This window comes from Eretmochelys imbricata, chromosome 4, assembly GCF_965152235.1.
Source record: "Eretmochelys imbricata isolate rEreImb1 chromosome 4, rEreImb1.hap1, whole genome shotgun sequence".
Lineage (NCBI taxonomy): Eukaryota > Metazoa > Chordata > Testudines > Cheloniidae > Eretmochelys > Eretmochelys imbricata.
The window spans coordinates 66,778,990-66,799,818 of record NC_135575.1 but is presented as its reverse complement, the minus strand read 5'-3'; the positions used below and the strand labels follow the sequence as shown (position 1 = coordinate 66,799,818).

Sequence of the window (20,829 nt, the reverse complement as noted above, 5' to 3'; positions counted from 1 at the left end):
CCAAAGAAAGTGATGCGGGAGGTTGGGCAAGTGAACACCTGGTGGGGCAATATATTCCTAGAGTAGGCTTTCTTCCTTTCTCCTTTGAGAACTGTCTCTGCACAAACTCTAGACTTTGGGAGACTAGCAGTAACAGCTCCTAGGAAAGACCTAGAGGGCAAAGACTGAAGAACTGCTCTCTTGAAACAAACATCAAGTTTGCTGATTAAAAGTGCAGACTGATCTACATGTGACAGCTTTGCAAATTTCAGGGGTGGAGTTATTTTTTCAAGCATTCTACAGAATTTGCATTTGATCTAGAGGACTGCAGTATTGCAATCAATAATCCAGAATTATTTGATTAACACAGTTTATTTGATCCTCTAGACAGCAGAATCTATAGAACTAGCCTAATACTACATTATTTCTTGTTCACTTGGTTTTTCTAAATCCCTCTTTTGTAGCTTAAACAATAGGTGTGAGAGACCCTAACAGCAGGTGGAGACAGAATAGAGCAACGTTTGTGGAAAATCACTCCCTGTATAAAGAGGATAGCTATCCTGCTTAGAAACAAACCTGAGAATATGTTTTTAATTCAAATTAAATAAGGAAAATTTCAGACGACTTCATAACACTGCAACAGGATGCCCTCTTTAGCTACCAGAGAGAGATTTGGAGAAATCAAATTATTTATAAGAAACTACCATTCTCCTGTTTCAATCTGTAGCATCCCAAACAGTGCAACTTTAGCACTGCAACAGAAAAAGATTTGGGGGAACGTGGTGGTGAAGGGCAATTGTCAAATGAAAAAGTTAAAAACTACAGCCCACATTTTCAAAGTGATTAGTGACTGGGGGTACTCAACTTGACATACCTTGGACAGGCCTGATTTTTTGGAGGGCAGATGCTCAAGACACTTTTGAAAATCAGGCCCCTTTATGGTATCTCAGATTGATCACTCAGAAATGGAGGCAAGCAAAATCATTAGTGACTTTTGAAAACTTAAGCCCAAGGCTCCAGTGCACCAGCCAGAAGAGCAATTATCACCAGGTGGAAACAAATCTATAACTGAAAAGGATAAGCCAACCAGACCCTTTACTAGGAGAAGTTTTCTCCTGTTTATCTGCTATTAGGAGGATTTATATATGCTGTCTAAACTGACAGAGGGATAACTGAGAGCGCTAACTTGAACTAAACATTACAATATTTCACCAGTTCAAAAGTACGCCTGCTTGAACTATACAAAGAAACATCTAAACATTTTTAACGAAACCCACCCGCCCCCTCATTTCACTTACCAAATGGTGGGAGGTCTTTGACTGGTACTTTCTTGCGAGAAGGATAGAGGGACACAGCAGGGACCTGCAATGCTTGATTTATTTTATGCTGCTGCTGCACCTTCTGCTGAATTCCTGCCCTAGGTGCCACTGGTGACGTTTCCTGTTTCCCAGACCGTTTGTCCCCTGGATTCTTCGGTACTTTGCAATAAATGGAAGAAACAAGGAATTAACTATTTCAGCAGTCTAAGTGGAAGGTTCAAAACTTCTGATTTTAATTAAAAGGAGCTCAGATACAACAATTAGGAGTGCATATTTATTTAGAGAGGCAAAGGAAGGGAGAGAGCTTTAATTCCTTTAAAACACATATTGTTTTTAATTATAAAATCTTTGCTGACCTTTATGCATAACAGAGCTCAGAAAACAGACATATAAGTGACAGGAAGATATAGCCCAGAAGTTAAGTTACATGCAGATATAAGCAGCTATTTATAATGCTTATTTAATGAAAAAGCTCACATGTGTTGGTGGCTGGCTCACACTGCAGAGACAGTGTCTGGAGGCTCTCTTCATCCATTTCCAGGTCCAAGTTAGAGAGGTACTGCTTCACTTTTCGTGCCATCTGAGCATCTTCATACAGTTTTTTGGCATTGAGAAACGAGCTGCGACGTACCCGCTTTTTGTGTCCCCCTGTTTGTGCAACATCTAGCACTGCTGCATTTGTACTGCCCTGGCTGAGAGACCTGGAGTGAAGTGGGAAAGAGGAGGAAAGAGAGACTTAGTCCAGCAAAGTATCACTTCATGAACTGGAAACATGCAAAAGGTTGCATGAATGTCAGTCTACGGTCAAAGCTTACATGCCTCATTCCAGTAAGTCAAACAAACAGCTATAATAGACAGAAGATGAGGATCAAGAAATCTCTTCACTTGGTTAAAAATAATAATTTATGTATAATTAAAATAAAATAAGTTCCTGGAACCTATTCTACTCCAACTAGGCAATCTCTCTTCTCACATCTAGAAAAGCATTCAAGATAGCTCCCTCACATAAGTCAGCTACTGAGAAAGTTGGAGCATTAAGAAAAGCTCATGCAGCAAGACAACGCTGACAGACAACTGTAGCTGAGCCTCCAATTTAAATACAAATTATCTAGAAACTGTCTTCAACACAGTGTTAATCTGGGTTTATAAAAACCTCAATTTCAATAGTAATGAAGAAAAAAAATCTTTTTCTATTCCCTAACTTGAGTATGATGAGCTTTTTGTTAAACGAATGATCAATTAGTTAATGAGGAAATAAACGTCATGCATTTCAATTTGTGTATGTATATATGGAAGCTATTTGTGGCTTCTGATTTGTTAAGAGTAAAAAATGGAGGCTGGATTTAGAGTGAAAATATAGTTAGTTGAGCTGTAAAAATCATGGTACTTCAATTTTTAATATCAGTGGATTTCATCTTCACTCATTTATCAGGCATATGTAAATTTTAGTTGTACAGCTATCCCCATACTATTTTGGAATTTCCTTTCTATTACAAGCCAGACTGGTTATATTAAAGTCAATTTTACTGTTGTGTTAAATAAACAACCCTTCCCCAAATCACACTCAGAAATATCTGTAAATAGTTTCACAGCTCTTGTGTTTTTGACCTCAAAAGCAAAAGCACCATTGGATTAAACTTATTGTAAGTACAAAAGGGTTAAAAGAAAAATGTCAAAGCATCAGAAAATTAAAGATAGCAAGTAGAAAAACAATGCAAATGGTCAGAAAAGAATGTTTGTCCGTGTGCGTTGTCTCCAACCACTTACCCCAAACTCCTCCATTTCTTCTTCCTGCAAGTGAGAGCCATGAAGAGTGAAGCATGGGTTTAGGAAGAGATAGAGAAAGATCACAAGCTCAGAAAGAAAAGACCAGACCTCAGGACAAGCAGTACTAGAAGCCCACAAACACTAAAACAGACTTTTCTCAGGCGCACAGTTGGATATTAAAAACTCTTCTAGTTCAGATTAAGCGAGAGTGCATTATGCTGTCTCTACACAAAACCAAACAGCAATCACTCCACATTCTCCTGCACCATTGATTTATGCTGACGTTCAAATATTCCTATTTGTAGTAAACTGTGAGCAATTTAGATTGTCCTGTGCATCAACATTTCATACAATAAACTTTCCTCTACTACAGTATATAGTGAAATCGAATATCTTCATTCAGACTATGAATTGGTGGGATCTCAGCCAATTTGCCTGATTCCGTGATATCAGTGGGAGAACATAAAACACTGTTCCCTCCATGGTAAGATCTAGAATTACTTTCCTTTTTAAAGCTGGTTTTAAAATGTGGATACAGTACATAACTGTGATTACCCAAAAGTGGTACAAGGTAGTGAATGAGACATCGTACATCTAAAATGCTGCAATACAACCAGTGATACAGAAGTTATACAGTCCAATCTTGCAACTGAAAACTCCCATTGACTTCTATGAGTGTTCCAGGCATGGAAAGAACAAAGAGGCCCCACAGGTGGGAAGATAAAGTCTCATCTTTCATTATTTAATTTGCAGTGTTTCTTTTGTTAAGGACTGTGGAGGGGCACTAGAGAATTACTTATTTTATTGTTGATACTCAATTTTTTGTCTCAAACAATTGAAGCTCTGTTGAAGACAAACCTACCTCGTCCTGAACATTACAGCAGGATCCATGTTAACAGAAGCCATTCGACCAACATGACGAATTTCTTTTGCAATCATTCTCAGTTTCTCAAAATTGACCAAGCCTTCCACTTTTGAGTCATTTCCTATATTTAGTAAAAAGAAGACAAGTAAATAGTAATGGTATCATCTACGAGGCTGCAAAATCTATTTTCTGTGGAGATAAATAACCATGCTATTTGCATTTACCTTCATGAAGGAAAGTAAGGTCCTTTTTGATAACAGGGAAGAGAGGAATAATGGGAGGCTGTAGGTTTTGGCTGTTCAGGACATTACGATATTTTGCCATGTTCCTAGATGGATCAAACAGGTCTTGAAGATCTTGAAACAGCTTCTCATATTTGCTTGGAAGTTTTTCCCAAGTAGTGCGGAGCCTTGCAACCGGTGCCAAATTCAGGCCACTGAAAACAGTTCATTAGGGTTTTGTTTTGTTTGTTCAATTAAATACAGACTATGCAAACTTAATAGAAAGAAAACTGCAACACCCAAATATAAAACACTATACAATTTTGTGTAGCAGAAATATCATCTCCCATATCAGGCAAGTGTTGTCATACAGCAATATACCAATCAAGCGCAAATATTGATAAGTAAAAATTGCATTTTGAAAATGTACATTATAAAATCTATACAATACATGTTATGAAAATATATATCTTAAAGCTATGAATTTTATATTAACTATAATGACTGATGAAATCTATACAATGCAATATACCCAGATAAAACAGGTAATGCCTGTGAATTGAGGGAAGCAATTAGGGACTATGGCTGAATTGGTATTTGCCTCCACTACTGAGGAGTTGTCTGCCCTTTACCATGGAAGTTTACAATCTATAGGTATATCTGGACTCACGGTCTCTCCTGGATTCCGAGACTGTGTCAGTGACCAGGGATGCTTTTCTCCAAATCTATACCTGGTGAAAGTACTAAGACCATTTCCTTTGCCACAATCCATGTGCCATGACACCTCCAGATGGATTTGCTGAAATAGACTCTATACCAGGGATCGGCAACCTTTGGCACGTCGCCCATCAGGGAAATCCGCTGGCAGGCCGGGATGGTTTGTGTACCTGCAGCGTCTGCAGGTTCAGCTGATCGCAGCTCCCACTGGCCAATGGGGGCTGCGGGAAGCAGCACGGGCTGAGGGATGTACTGGCTGCCGCTTCCCGCAGCCCCCATTGGCCAGAAACGGCAAACCGCAGGGAGCTGCGATCAGCCGAACCTGCAGGTAAACAACAGTGCCAGCCGCCAGCGGATTTCCCTGATGGGCCGTGTGCCAAAGGTTGCCGATCCCTGCTCTATACTTAAGGATATACAGAAGCTGCAGCTGGCTGAAAAAAACCTGTGGTCCACTCCCTTACTGCTGTTGGTAAAGGGAGTACTTTACACCAGTGGTACTGACTAACTATTCACTTCTGGCTGCAAAGGAGGTATTGATATTAATCGATAATGTCAGCTTTTGTTCAAATTCTAGCTAACTGACAGGCTGCCTCTCACCCCATACTCTGAAGCAGGACTTAAGCTGAGATGAAGTGGCTGAACTAAGTCCCTAGATTTAAATGCTTCAGGGGCGCTGACAGATTCCTAACCTCTGGGGGTCTCTGATTTTGGAGAATTTTCTTCCCCTTCTGGTCTGACGGGGTTCAAATCCACTGACCTTCAGGACAAGTGGCAGAGCTGATTTTTTTTTTTTAACATACTTTTGCATGAAAGGGTGATACCAATGTATGCCAATAGCCTTTTTTGTAGCCTGTGATATTTACATTTCTATTACTGTGGTGTTATATATTTTTATTTCTGGAACCTGAAGTATTCTGAAGGGTGCAAGAGTGTTTAAGTATGTCTTTAATACAGGTACTAAACATTTTCTACTTTTACATTCTGTAATTTAAAATTAGATTACTGTAGGGATTTTTTTAAATTAAAATACCTTAATCTGAGGAATTTTATATCACATTTCCCCCAGCTGGATTTTCTGCACATGAAATACAAACCCCTGAGAACAGACAACAGTAATACAGTAACCCGAATTCGAAGAACTGCATTCTTATTGCTTCTATTACTTTCTTCAGCTCCACATAACGTTGATAATAGTATACCCTCCCACTGGGAACAATTTTTCTTTTGTCAACAGCCTAAACAGCTGATAGTACAAAACTACAATCAATAATATACCAAGACTCAATAAATGCAGGGTACTGAGCACCTTCTATGAGGTAATGCACATCTTAACTCCCCAAAGAAAACAGGGGGTGAGGTCAAATAGCACTTCATGAGATGAACTCGGTATCTTGTAAGGATCAAGCACTAAGACAAAAAATACCACAAGCCACCTGCTTTCTTATAACTGCAAATTCTTTTTTTACTATTCACCCTCCCCTATTACCTTTCCCACAGGCACAACCACAAGAGTAGAACAAGGGGATACGCAATCCTTTTGATATCCTTCCTCCATGCAATTGCTGGACTTATTCTCACTCCTGGAGCCTCTTACATTTTTTATTTTTTTCTTAAGTTTGACTATCTCTGACTGCCATCCTTCTCAAAAATCTCTTTCCTCCCATGCCACACAAATTCTTTATTCCCTAATTCCTCTAGTTTCAGTTTTTATAAAGGTGGCAGAGTTCCAAGGATTATTTCAAAAAACATTTTAATATCAGGATATAAGATTATTTGGGGGAAAAAATCTTTTCCTATCTTTATAGGAGTGTCTGAAGCTGGTGGTAATAGTATTAGTCAGCTCCCTTTCTGTTTAATGCAAATTTCTATTCATTTTGACGTATTACCCCTGAGTAACCTGAACTGAATTCACTGTTAAAAAAAACAAAAACAAACAAACAAAAAACCCACACAAACCTTCCCCTATTTACCTGATAATTGCAAACATGGAGTTGAAGTTCTTGCATTCCCTGCAGTGCAGTGCTATCTTAATGAAATGTTTAATGATCTTCATTCTTTTTAGCTGGTTGGTTTCTCTTAGAATCTCAGATGCTACCCAAAATGTTTCTTGGTTTATCACTTCTTCAAACTTTTTCAAGTTAGTACAACTGATTTTAGATTTAAGTTTAAACAGGTCGTCTATGTATTCTGTGGGTTCAATGTTACGAAACAGCTCAAAGTTTCGCATGGAGAGCTGAGCAGCCATCTCAACAGTACTGAGCTGCAGTAGGGAAATTTGACTTTCCCGCAGTAACTCCTGAGCATCTTCATCTGAACACAGTGTTTCTGTCTCCATGTTGTTTTTCAGATAATACCTATAAAAATAAAATACCAGAAGAAAATTGATAGCTAAGATTATCATATACTAGAGAAAAGTTGCAGATTGAAATAAGTGTATATGCTCTAACTAGCTTAGAATAGTAACCTTGAAGTTGAAATATTTTGGGGAGAAAACAGACTGTCACAAGATACCCATATGCATCAGAATTCTTATTAAACTTACATAATATAAACCATAGTCTCACCTGCCACTTAGCTGTATCCTATCAGCAAGCTTGGATAGCTGATCTGGAAGCCTCCTTTGCTTGATTACGCCCTCTGGAGTGACAGACACTTCACACAAAGAATATGCATCGGGAGTAGCAGTTACAGCAAACTCTCTAATTGCCTGAATGACCACTTCCTTTGCTGTTGTGTCCTTACTAATCATAATATAACGACTTTGCTGGTCTGCCTTGAAAACCCTCAGAACTTGGTCTGGTAAGTCTGAAGAAGAAAAAAAAACCACAAATGCAGGTCAAAGAACAATGACATGACGACACCACAGGAGTATATCTGCACAATTACTTCTGACATCAGGGTCGCTGTATTTTCATTCTTCTCCCCTTTCCTCCCCTGAAATTGTTTTACAGGACATAGCTCCCAACTGATATGCATCTGGTGGGTCTAACGTGAATTTAGACCCAGAAACTTCATCTACAAGAGACCATCTCAAACCTACTAATATGGTAGAAAGTCCCAGGCTTAAGGACTCACATATAGAACCTTTAAGGTATTAGATGAGTGAGACCTGCATAAGATTTTGTGGATGTAGTAGATTAATTTGGATCCACTACAGAGGGCAAGTCATGCAGCTTGGAAGTCTGGGTTTCTCTGATAGATTAAATGGAACTGCTCTGAGTCTGAATTATATGCCGCTTTTAAATAGACTCTGCATCAAGACAGCAAAAACAACTCCCCATCCCAAGTCCTTGACTCGTATACTGAGAGCCCAAAGACTGTGTTTGTTTTGTTGCCTTAGAAAGTTTGGGATTTCTGCAAAAAGTGAACATGTTAGTGCTGAGTTTTCCTCCTCATTACACCAAAAATGGAACCTTTTACAGGTCAGCAGAGCAGCACCTGCAAGGGGGTGTGATTCAAATAGCTTCTTAGGAAACTGGTTCTGGAACAAACTGGGCAAGAGACTCACAACCCACATTTCAGTCTCTCTGGTTTGGGATCTTTGCATTATGATGCTGCAAGGACAAATACTTGGGTGAACATTTCCAAATGCGGGAACCTAAAATAAGGAACCTAAATTCACATTTAGACACCTGAAAAGGTGTATCCATGAATTCCACTCAAGTCAAAGTGAGCTGATGGTGCGCTGCACATATGAAAATCGAGCAATTTTTTCAGGTGTCTAAATATGGATTTAGCTGACGAAGTTCAGGCAGTCAAGTTTGAAAATACTGGCCTTTCTGAGAATGATTTTCAGACAGTTAATTGTAGAACTGTATATACAACTGTGCACTTAACTTGTGTGTTCAATCACAATTCCTTGTACAAACTGAAGATCCAGGTGTATACAAATGGCCAGCAAGATGGATAGGTAAGGAAATGTTACTCACCTTATGCAGAAACTGGAGTTTGAGATGTGTGTTCCTATGGGACTCCAGTTCAGATGTGCTTTGACCGGAGATTTTTGATAATACTACCCATCCGGCCTACACATGCACTCTACACATCCTCATGCTCTGCACTAAGTATATACAGGCCTGCACTGGTAGACTGCCCTCAGTTCCTTTTCCATTGCTATGTCCCATAGAAGACACTTGGAAGCAGAGGGGAAGGAGGATGGTAGAGGAACACCCATAGGTACACACCTCGAAGAACTCAAATTACTGCACAAGATGAATAATCTCTTTCTTCTTCGAGTAGTGTTCCTTTGGGTGCTCCACTTCACAACAAAAGGAGAAAGCTTCAGAGTCAAGTTCAATATTGAAGACAAGACTGCTTTCTCAAGGACAACAGCTAGAAGAATAAATCTTTGTGTGGTGCATGGAAAATATATGTATTGAAGACAAAGTTGCAGCTTTGCAGATCTCTTAAGAATGGAAATGTTTTTGAATAATACCACAATGATGGAGAGAGAGACTGTGGAATGCTAATACACCCTACGATAACAAGGAAGAATACATCCAGAAATCCATCTGAAGAGTCTTGGGTGGAGATTCTGGACCCTTTGGACCTCTCACCAATTGATACGACAGACTTGGAAATTTTCTAAATGGTCTGCTTCTGTCCAAATAAAAGGTCCTCATCCTCCTTATGTCCAGGGTATAGAAGGTAGCATCCTTTGTCAAGGTGATTCTGATCCTTATCGTAAGGTGTGAACTTTTTGTGCTACTTGTTCATTCACTGCTTCCACAGCCAGAGAGTTAGGCTCAGGATGTGAAAATAAAAATAATTTTGCTAGGGTCTAATAGGCACTTAATTTGCAAGCTAACATTAGCTGAAAGTGACCATTAAAGAATATCTAGGAGCTTGACTGTGACTCTCTGACATCCTCTAAGGGGACTGGTAAAGAGTCTGCAATACATTTCATTCATTGTTTGAAATCATCAGCCAGAGAAAGTGGAGGCAGCATAACTGCCTCGTCTGAAAGACGTTCATTTGCAGAGAATCATCCTTATCTGCTCCAGCCTCCTGCTCTTCAAGGGATTCCTGTACCTGAGGTAATCGAACAGGGATAGATAAAGTAGGAGAATGTCTCTTTCTGTGGTCCCACACGAAAGACTAGGGACTCATGAGAATTGCTGTTGACTTGCAGCCCAAGAATCTCAGTATCGCCACTGAGGGGGTCAATAAAGTATGGTAGGTGACATCCAATGGTGCCAGAACCAGTGCAAAGGGGTGTGGGTTCATCCTGAATGTAACTCTTCTCTCTCCCCAAAACAGTCAGGAGGGAAGTCCCTTTGGTAAGTAGAGGAAGCAAGTAGTGAGATTTGGGCAGCTGAAGAGAACTCCCCCTCATGTAAAGGAGGAGCTCTGCCACTCTGAAGGTACTGGACAATTGAATCTGGATATGGAGATGATCCCACATTTTATCATTCTGGCAATTTATAGTAGAAATAGAATATAAAAAGCAAAGCTGTAGACTATCTTGCAGTTCTTTGCCACTGGACTTACAAAAGGGCACAATAATCCTGCCCCCGTGGTATTTTTCATGATAAAGGTAAGCACTTCCACTCTAATCTTTTAACTGACCGGGGAAGTTAATATATTTTTCAGAGGTAAATAAGCTTTGATATTTGTGTGCGTGTCATGGATCTAAATTCCTGCTCTGTTTTTCATCAAAGTAAGAGGAGGTGCAATTTGTATTTTTATTCTAAAGGACATTAAGGTCGTATGAACAACATGAAAACAGAAAGCAAAAGAGAAGTCTCCTGGATCTAGTGCCAAGACTAATACTTAAATAGACTGATACTGATAAACCAACTGCTAGACAAAAACATTTCCTTTGAAGAAAAGGAATCTTATCTGGCAGCAATTCACAGAAAAGGGAATTTACTATTAGACCTGAATGTGCACTACATGTATATTTTGTTTTTAAAAAAAAAACCCTACAAAAACACATGTATTCATCAACAGAAGTGTCAAGATAAAAACAAATATTACAGAATGTTTTCCCATTATTACACGATGTAACCAAACTAGTAAATTTAGGGAACATGAGACTTCATCTCTCTCATACATTGCTTATTTTATATAGTGATATATACCGTGATCACTACTGGGACATCCACATTTATTCACTGTTTTGCAACTTGAAGAACAGAATGAAAAAATATTAAAACTGACTGATTACCTCATACTTTACATATTCATTAAGCTAAACTTAGGCCAATTCAGTAATTTCCTTGAATTTCATATCCCAACTACAATGATTCAGTAATGCCTTTATGTAACCATATTTCTAAGCCTATTTTAAAAATTATTAATGTATGATAATCAAAACAGAGCACTTTGTTGCTATGCCAAATATTCAGGTATCCTAGAGCTAGACAAATTGAAAACTCACTCTGCCTTTCCCTGGAGAGTGAGGGTGCAATATGCTTTGCACATTACTAATACAGCTCTTCCTTCTGTGGACAGAGGTTCCTTCAGAAGGCGGCTTTCAGGGACAGAGCGTGTTTCCGTAATTTCTCGGTTGCTCTGCCATCTTGGGAGGAGAAGCAGTCAAACCCTGAAGGTTTGAGATTAAGCACTGTGTCCCAAATAATGCCCTACCCATTAAGAAAGAAAAACAGGTAGGAAAAGGAAAAGGAAAAAGTGCTCAATATACTACTTTGAAAAAAAACATAAAATAAACATTAAACACAAAATGGAAGTTCTCAACTATTTTACTGTGTGCCACTGCAAACTCAACTCCTAGTGAGAGCCCACTGATTGCATTAACAGCCTCATCTTTCTCAAGAGGAAGGTAACCTGTTCTTTAGGATTACAAGAGTCAGTATGAAGAACAAATACCTGATCAGTGAAAAATTAAGATCCGCTCCGGTCCTATGATTCTAAGGCGCAGCTAAAATACTTGTGCAGGCTTTTTTCACCTTGTGACTAGATTACTGCAACACCCTTTTCTCTGGCCTTGACAAATGCCATCATGCCCCACTCATATCCATTCTGAACGTTGCTGCAAAGATCATTTCCCCAGCCTATCATTTTGACCATGTCAATCTTCTCTTTGCCGCCACTTCATTATCACATGAAACAAGCTGCTTGTCTTCATTTTCAAGGCCTTTCGTGGCCTATCCCCACCTTTCTGTCATCTCTCATTTACTACCAAGACATCAACTCCCACCTCTAATTGCCCATGATGCCAGCCTCCGTTGCCAGCTTGTCAAGATCTGCAAGCAAGCAGACTTTTTTATATTTTTTCCCATGCTTCCACTGGCACTTGGAGAAGTTCCCCATAAACATCAGCAAAGCTACCTCATCATCCTCCTCCAAATCTCTCCTTAAAACTCTCCTCCACCATGATGCCTAAAAAAAATCTTCATAATGATTAGGCCGTTTGCGAACTGAGACCACTACATGTCACGATGACCAATACTGTCTCAATGTTTCCTTGTATTCTCCTGTCTATTTATCTTCTGTCTCTTGTTTAATACTTAGACTGTACACTCTTTGGGGCAGGGATTGCTTTTATTCTATCTTTGTACAATGCCTAGCACAATAGTTCATGACTTGGGTTCCTAGGTTCTATGATATTATCATCACCACCATGGCTTACTCTTACCACAATTTTTCATGTCCAATACAGGTCTGAACATCTTCTAAGTAGTATCATACCCTATATAAAAAGCATACAGGATTTTTAAATTAAAAATGCAATCTAGAGCTGATCTTGATCTGAAGCCTCAGATCCAAACAATCCCAAACTTCGAGGCAGTTCAGATTCAGAACTCAACAATGCAGATAACAATTATCTCATGATGGAACAAATCAATGCCTCAGATCTTACCATCCCCTAACTTTGGCAAAAACAGATCCAAACTGTGTGGCTTGAGCCAAGCCTCTCCCTAGTTAACACCACATTGAAAACTAAAATAACTGTAAATCTTTCCATACATTGACTATTCCCCTAAAATGTAGTTTTAGATTAATGTTAGGGACAGGGAGAGTGTCTCTGGAAAACTGTGCTCAAGATCTGTCCGATTGCTTTGTCATAAGTGAAAAATGACATTCCAGTTTCCTTTCCTTCATTCACTCATAGGAGGGTTGCATGTGAGTAAAGTCAATGGACTAGCATTCGTGGTCGCAAGGGGCACAGTCGCATTCAGATAATGAGATGTTTCATAAGGTATTGTTGTTTTTATAAATTAAGCATGACAACTTAATTTTACTACTTGACAGCTTGTACAATTTTTTTCATCTTCACAGAAAGAAACTGGAGTGGAGTACTAGGAAAAGCCTTGCCTTGTAGATAAGAATCTAGTCTACTTGGAGTTTCTATCTGAAGGTAAAGGGGAAATTAAAGGTGATGAACACTCATTTAAAAATCATAGTATACTCATGAATCCCAATCGAATACAGCCATGAGAGCAAAAGTGTTATGGAGTATTTGAACATTTAAAAATAAACTGCTATTCAAAAACAAAAACCCTACACAAAGCAGTATATAAAACAGATTGTTGCTGGCTTCAAGCTTCTAGAATGGGTGTTTTATTTCCTTGAAGACTACTCTTCCAAAATGTTGATTTTCAAAGCTTACTTGAGCAATTAGTTTTATGTCCCATCCTGAAGCATAGTCCCTAAGGCCTTAAAGGATGGCAACTCCAAGAGGCTTTCCCTTTCTACTTCAATGCATTCAATTTTCTGAAAACTGCCCATGTCCCCATCTTTTATTTAGTCCCAGGTAACATCCAAATTAAAAACTGTAAGCTTTAAAGTTTTTTCAAGTCTTCAGGTACACTGAAAACATTCAATGGCTTGTGTCTATATCCCAAATATTCCTAAAACCCTTAACATATCTGATCTAGTAGGAGGGGTTTTATTTTTTGTTTGTAGGGTTTCGTTTTGTTTTTTTGGTTGGTTAGGAAAAAAGCCAAGAATTTTTTAAAAACTATTTGGAGCATATTTGGACAAGTTTTATTATAATACAATAAATTACTAAGTAGCAGCCTGTGATGCTGTATGATTGGAACATGACCATTTATATCATTAATATTGCCGCTGTCAGACAATTGCAACAAATCTTGAACAAAGTATATCATGTACGGTATCAATGGAAAAGTTATGACTTGCTGAGTATGATTACCCTGTTTATATGCATATATAATTTTTGTATCTGAAGTTATGAATATTGGCTACATAGACCTATATTTCAAACGTGTTTGCTCCTGGGATAACACCCACAGGGTAATTTATACGCAGTCCGGCCAGACATTGTGAATAAACTATTCAAGTTGATGGCCCTTTAAAGAACACTTAAATCTCATAATGGGCCATAGAAGAAGACTGTCCCCACCTAGTTGGCTTCCTGTGGATGCTTTAGCCAAAATATGAGTAATGGCTGCTCCTATGAGTCATCAAAGCATACAAGGGCATGTGACTTGCTCATGTGACCCTGGATGCCATCTTGTGCCTGTATTTTTTCACAAACTAAGACTGAGAGCATCCTCTCCACCTGGGAGAAGGTATAAAGGACCCTGGAAGCATCTCCATTTTGCTTCTTTCCTGTTCTGATCTCTGGACTATGGACTTACATAAACAGGAGCAAATTGACTATGAATTGAGGGCCTTCCAACCTTTTGGAAGTTACCTAAGACTTTACAAGCCAGCAGTCTGTAACATCACTCCTAAAAATCAGATCCAAGAAATTTGCAATGAATGTGTATATGTATATATGACTTCCTTAACCATTTTAACTCTCTCTTCTTTCTTTTCTCTATAAATAAACCTTTAAATAGTAGATACTAAAGGATTGGCAACCGCATGATTATTAGGTAAGATCTGAGTTATATATTGACCTGGCTATGTGGCTGATCTCTTGGGATTAGAAGGACCCTTTATTTGATTAAATTGGTTTTAAATAACCACTCATCATAAAATCTAGTGTCTGGGTGGTGAAATTAGTACTGGAATGCCTAAAGAGACTGCATTTCTGACTTCTTGTTAAGTCAGAGACAGAAGTTTACTTTTGTACTGGATCGGTATATCTAATGGAAGAATAAGCATCACTTTGGGGTGAATCTGTCCTATTTTTCAGCAGTTTGCAATGAATCTCGTATCCTCAACTGTGACCCACTGAGGCATGGTGACACTTTTTTGTTTTCCTAAAAGTCACTGAGGTGCTGCTATAATGCTAAAGCTAAAGTATTATTCCACTGTTCAACTCACATTTATCATATCTAAGATAAGAGCCTATGAATACTTACTTTCTTTTTTAAACTTTCCTTAGCTCTTCTGACGCAGTTTAAGAATTGTGCTAGCTTCCATTTCAAGGCATGAAATTTGTTTGATGTCTGTGAGCCACATACTATTACTACTATGACTACAGTGATGCCTATAGGCTGGGAGATGAAAGATTCATTGTGCTAGGTGCTACACATACACACGGTAAGACAGAGACTGTGACCCAGAGAGTTTATAATCTGAAGAGACAAGGCAGAGCAAGACTGGGAGATTGTCCCCAATTTAAAGATGAGGAGGTGAGGCAGAGAGATACGAAATGACTTGCCCAAGAAAGTCTGTGGCAGAAACAGGAATTGAACCCTAAATCTCTGCAGTCCCAGTGCTAACTTCAAGACCATCTTTCCCCTTTAATGAATGTATTATAGTCTACTTTAGTATACGGTTTGTGTGTGATATTGTAGATTACTGCAGGCTTGTACAAATTACTGCCTACCAGCAATGTCTGTGTAGCTAGAAGACAAATTAGAATATACCACGTACCTGAAGTTTACACTGGTTTTATATTATATATATTTATTTATTTTATATGTAATTCAGGGTATTATATATAAATAAATAAATAAATTTGCATTGTATATAAATAAATAAATAAATTTATATTGTATATAAAAATAAAAATATACTGAATTACAGACAATACATTCTGCATACAACAAAAATATATACATATTTGCCTGGAGTTGAAATAAACTGGAGCAATGACACAAAAAAGAACTGTATATTAATACAATACATGATCAGTCTATAGGTTAAAACATATGTTAATACAAATTGAGGGTAGATCCAGAACAAGGAGTACCTAAAAGTAAAGTGTGACTAGAGGAAAATTAGAGGTAAGAGTAAAAAAAATTGATGCTCACCTGGAGTACTATTGAAGTCTAAGATGCGGTGATGTGACTGCAATAAATCTGGATTACTGGATGACAGGGTTCCACTGACAGGTAAAGCAGGAGGAATGTGTTTGGTCTGCCTCAATCCTACAATGCTGTCATCCTGCGACTGGCCAATTCCAATGTCACTGTGCCAAGGGGTAATGAGAAAATAAGAAATTTCAGAACTTAAATCTTCAAAGCTTTAGTTATGGCTACAGTATTTGCTATTTAAATGTTAATGGTCCTCGAAAAGCAGTAGCTATCTCATAGTTTCTTTACGGCGCATTTAGCCACAGTATCCAAGTGCTACGTAACAATAAAATTAGATCTGCTTACCAATAACCATTGAGGATTCTGCTCTTTGGCCTTCCTACTTCTGGAAAAATGACTAGTTTTGTTATCTCAGCACTTTACTCAGGGTGGGGAAGATTTATTAAAAAGGGGTAACATGCAGTGCACTTTAAAACTAATCAGACTTTGGCTCAGTCTAATCGCCTCTTGTAACTCATTCCAAAAAAGATCCCCTCATCCCAGAATATTATTTCTCCAGCTCTCAGGCACTTTATTTTTTGGTGAATTGCATTATTCCAGAGGAACAAAACAGTATTAGCGGGTCATAGATGGAGAGATGTCATCTAATGATGGGTACTATTGATGGCTTTGAGTGCAGGAAGAAAATCTTAATTGGCAATGGAAACAAATTGGAAGCAGTGGAGGGTGTTGAAGCCAGGGTAATGTGCTCTTGATGAGGAGCCAAACTGTTGATTTTACATACATGGATGTATCTGAGAACGTCAAATACAACATTTTGGTGGGCAAAGTTTAAATGTTTAATGATAACCATTGTAGCAGAGGGAAATATTTTTAAAATTTAACAACCAAACACCAAGGTTTTCAACAGTGAATGCCTAACAGACTCCTAAATCAATATTAGGTTGCTAAATAAATAAGTCAGAACTGCTGGATGCCCAACACACCTTTGAAAATTAGGCCACTAAATTAAAGTACCTGAGGCACTCATTTTTTAAAATCGTGGCTAATTCGTCAACAAACAGAAAATCTACATGGATTCCATAGGAAGCATTTGACTCTTATCTATTACTTACATTTTCATTTAGAGTTGCCATTGCACATTTAGCCATGCCATTTTGTGCTTAAGTACAAGTGTTTTGCCCAGTGCACATAAGCCCCACTTTCTTATGGCCAAATCAGTATTTTGATGAGATACCGCCACACAAAACCTAGAGTGCTGTGAAAAGTGGTGATAGCAATTCAGTAGATAACACTCTTTCCTCTAAGCTACCACTCAACAATATTTGGTAGGTTGTTGCCACACATCTATGTTGCTGGATGTGTTGTCTTTCAAGTGCAAAACCCAAGAACGCAATCACTTCTGGTGATAACTTACCGCAGTATTTTTCATAAGAGTCGAGGCGTTAACAACGTTTTGGCTACATTCACGCTGAGGTAATAACACTTTGCCTAACTAAATGCCTCTTGCAGTTTCAATGAGATACTGCATTCATTTTTACTTCCTGTCAAACTGTTTAGTTTTACTGTATATTTTTAAACAGATGCTATATTCCATACCAGATATGGCTTCACTTTGGTGGCTGTTCTTAACTATGGTCTTGTCAGGAGTAAACAGGTAATATTTCTAAAGTGCTTTAAGAGTCTCATATGAAAGGTTATACATGAGCAAAAGTATTCACTTTCTCTCTTATAAAGAGCCTAACCTAATTTTTGTTTTTAACTACATCAAACTTCTATGAGATTTGAACTGTTGTAAACAATAAGTAAAAACCAGGAAAATCGAACTTTAAAATGGCAGTATTGCAAGATCCTGGGTGCCACAACAACATACCTATGTCAGTGGGTTTTGGGAACATACATTGTTATACATAACACAGGGATTAAGGCTAGCAAGGAAAGGATTTTAGATCAACTGTATTTTTTTCTGACTCTTACCCAAACAGTCCCCTACACAGGAATTAGCAAAGTGCAAGGAGGAAGAAAAAAATGGAGAAAGAAAAAATAAGTGACAAACTAAGAGAAATGAATTTGATGCGATCAGTAAGATTAATAGAGAACAGTACAAACTCCAGCGAATGATGTGTCCAGTTCATCAGAGAACTAAGAGGAACAAATATGCAAGAATGGTTATATAAAGAATGAGAAGTAGTTAAGAGTCAGATAATATTAAATAAGGCTCTTTTTAGAAGGATTTACACATTCCACTTCATCCACAGGAATCAGATATGCTAATTTCTACTGTAAATCTTATTTTAACACAGGGACTGGAAGGGTGAACACAATAAAAAAGACCATGAACTAAATCATTACAAAAGATTAAAACCATGCATTACTTCAACAACACACATTGCTTTATAAATTTCTGAAACCTTAATTTCAGTGGCCTACCTCCATTTTCAAGACAAATTCATTTTAAAATTATACACTATTTGCATTTTATAATTTATGTTCAATTTACCATTTATAAAGCAAGAAATGTTCTTTCTTCCCTTGCTGCCAATAGCATCTTCACTACCGTGTTTGTTAGTTTTTAATACCTAAACATTAATTGAAGCAGTTCTGTTCTCAGTTATTACTACTGAAGTAAAAAAATCTGAGCACCAATTATCCTCTCCATTACTGCGGGCAGAGAGATGCCTTCCTATCGGATACAGAAGAGAAAAGTGATGCTGCAATAGGAAGTATTGGTTCCATTGGATCATCTATCTACTCATCTGGGACACCACAAAAGCTCTTTGGCTGGAGATGTGGAGGGTTGGTGTTTCATTGTTTTCATCTTCCTACTCCCTTACTTCAAGGATCACCATTAGGCTCCCCAGACTTCTACCGAGAAAGACTGCAAGAGACTCCCATAAAACAATGTCCAACTCATTCCTCAATTGGTCGGGGACACAGTTGTTTACCACCACAACACATTCCTTCTATCTAGCGTCTTAACACACCATTTCTAAAAGGCCCCATGCCAGTGTAGGGCAAGAGAGACTGGGGGACCAAATTTAGTCTTTGTGTAATCGTGTCCAACTCCACTGAAGTACCTGGGTTGAAAATTTGGTTTTGGGATGGTAATTTGGTCTCCCACATGCTAATGTGCAGATCACATTAGGCCAATGAACTGGAGAAATCCACAACTTTTACAGCTGCTATGGTCAATTGCAAACACAATTTGTTTGCCCACCTATTCTCTCTAAAAACAAATTTAGCTCCATAAAATACTGCCTTGCTAATATTCAACTTAGCAAAAAATTCTAACTGATGTAAAACTATTTTTCAAACCAGCAGTGCAGTGATGAGAACAGAAACCTGCACATGCTGGCATCAGGAATGGTGATGTTAACAGCTGTGAATACTGGTACGAGAATTGCACCTTCTCAACCCTGGTTGGCCCACAATTGTGAAACTCCATTCCACCAGACCTCAGACCAAATCTGCTACGTTACAAGCAAGATGTTTGCCACATTTTTGCAACTGCTTTTCATAGAATCATAGAATATCAGGGTTGGAAGGGACCTCAGGAGGTCATCTAGTCCAACCCCCTGCTTAAAGCAAGACCGATCCCCAATTAAATCATACTCTTTTTCTCAGAATAACTCCAGGAGTAACTGAATGTGGTTGGGAGATAGAAGAAAAGGAGTACATAGAAGAAAGACACACAGAAGAAATATCAAGCACACACCACAACTGTGTTTAGGAGGAGGGAATGGAGAACAGTCAGAAAAGCTTGTATGCTTATATAGTTTATTAGCGCACTGATACCTAAGGTGATGGAAACATACACAAAGTAGAAAGGCACATTTCCAAAAGGAAGAGTGACCAACCCAAATATCTTAGTTAACGAGTCATAGGTCATAGAGAAAAGAACCACCTACATTTTTGCAAATTTAACATTTTTGTCTTAACAGATCTGTATCCTTCTATATAAAAGTTCCAGCAATTCAACAGTTTTAAAACAAAACATTTTAGAGGAGATTAAGAAATGCTTACTTGTATGGTTTCTGAGGCAGGATACTGATTCGAGTTTTGTCAAGTATCTTCTTTAGTTTGTTTCTCCCTCCAACAGTATTGGCTTTACTTTTCTTATTTACTTTTTCTAGTCCTATCACCTGCTCCACATCAACAGCAAGGTCTGGGATGGAGTAACGACTGGCCTTTTTAATATCACCTATTTTAGGTAGATGGGGAGCACCATTTCTTTTTTCCTCTGACAATCTTGTTAGAAGTTCTTTAAAAACTGCATAGGAAGAAAAAGGATAAACAGCGTATTTTAAAAGAACTGAGTATGAAGAAAGTATAAAGCACCATGCCAATCTACTGTTAACATTATAGAAAATTCTGCTCAGCAAATTCTACCAATCATTTAAAAAACAACCTTAATTTTTATGTAAAAATGTTTACATGCTCATTTTAAAAATCTGAAAAGAATATCCATCCTCTGTCATAATAAAATAGAAGCATACAAGTAAAGGAGCCTGATCCTACAAGGGCTTACTTCTGGGCATAGTGCTGAGTCCCAAGGATAGTCCTATTGAAATCAACGCACTCAGTCTTAAGGATCAGTCTCTAAATTATTAATTTCTGATGGAAGTGAGAGATGATGTCTATGTACCACTAGACATTAGATGTTTGCGACTGGGATTTGCAAGTGGGGGAAATGAGTGAGTTAGAGTTAATTTTTTCCACAGGTAGGTTCATATGGCTTCACGGCATTTACTCTGGGTGAGGACTGAAAGAATGTGAGCCAGGCCAAATACAAAAAGAGAAGGCAAAGACAAGTGAAATGA

General features: G+C 38.3%; 1 protein-coding gene across 5 annotated transcripts in view; it reads right to left on the bottom strand.

The window, feature by feature from the left end:
• RAPGEF2 (Rap guanine nucleotide exchange factor 2) overlaps nucleotides 1-20,829 on the bottom strand; it is a 293,855-nt gene that overhangs the window by 14,009 nt on the left and 259,017 nt on the right. For all 5 annotated transcript variants that reach the window (XM_077814491.1, XM_077814492.1, XM_077814493.1 and 2 more), the window contains 9 exons: nucleotides 20,033-20,279; nucleotides 16,007-16,164; nucleotides 7,433-7,673; nucleotides 6,839-7,222; nucleotides 4,155-4,366; nucleotides 3,928-4,051; nucleotides 3,066-3,089; nucleotides 1,776-1,999; nucleotides 1,278-1,457 (listed from right to left, as the gene is read on the bottom strand). In XM_077814491.1, the coding sequence (XP_077670617.1) occupies nucleotides 1,278-1,457; nucleotides 1,776-1,999; nucleotides 3,066-3,089; nucleotides 3,928-4,051; nucleotides 4,155-4,366; nucleotides 6,839-7,222; nucleotides 7,433-7,673; nucleotides 16,007-16,164; nucleotides 20,033-20,279 (1,794 nt within the window). The remainder of the gene's footprint in view (nucleotides 1-1,277; nucleotides 1,458-1,775; nucleotides 2,000-3,065; nucleotides 3,090-3,927; nucleotides 4,052-4,154; nucleotides 4,367-6,838; nucleotides 7,223-7,432; nucleotides 7,674-16,006; nucleotides 16,165-20,032; nucleotides 20,280-20,829) is intronic.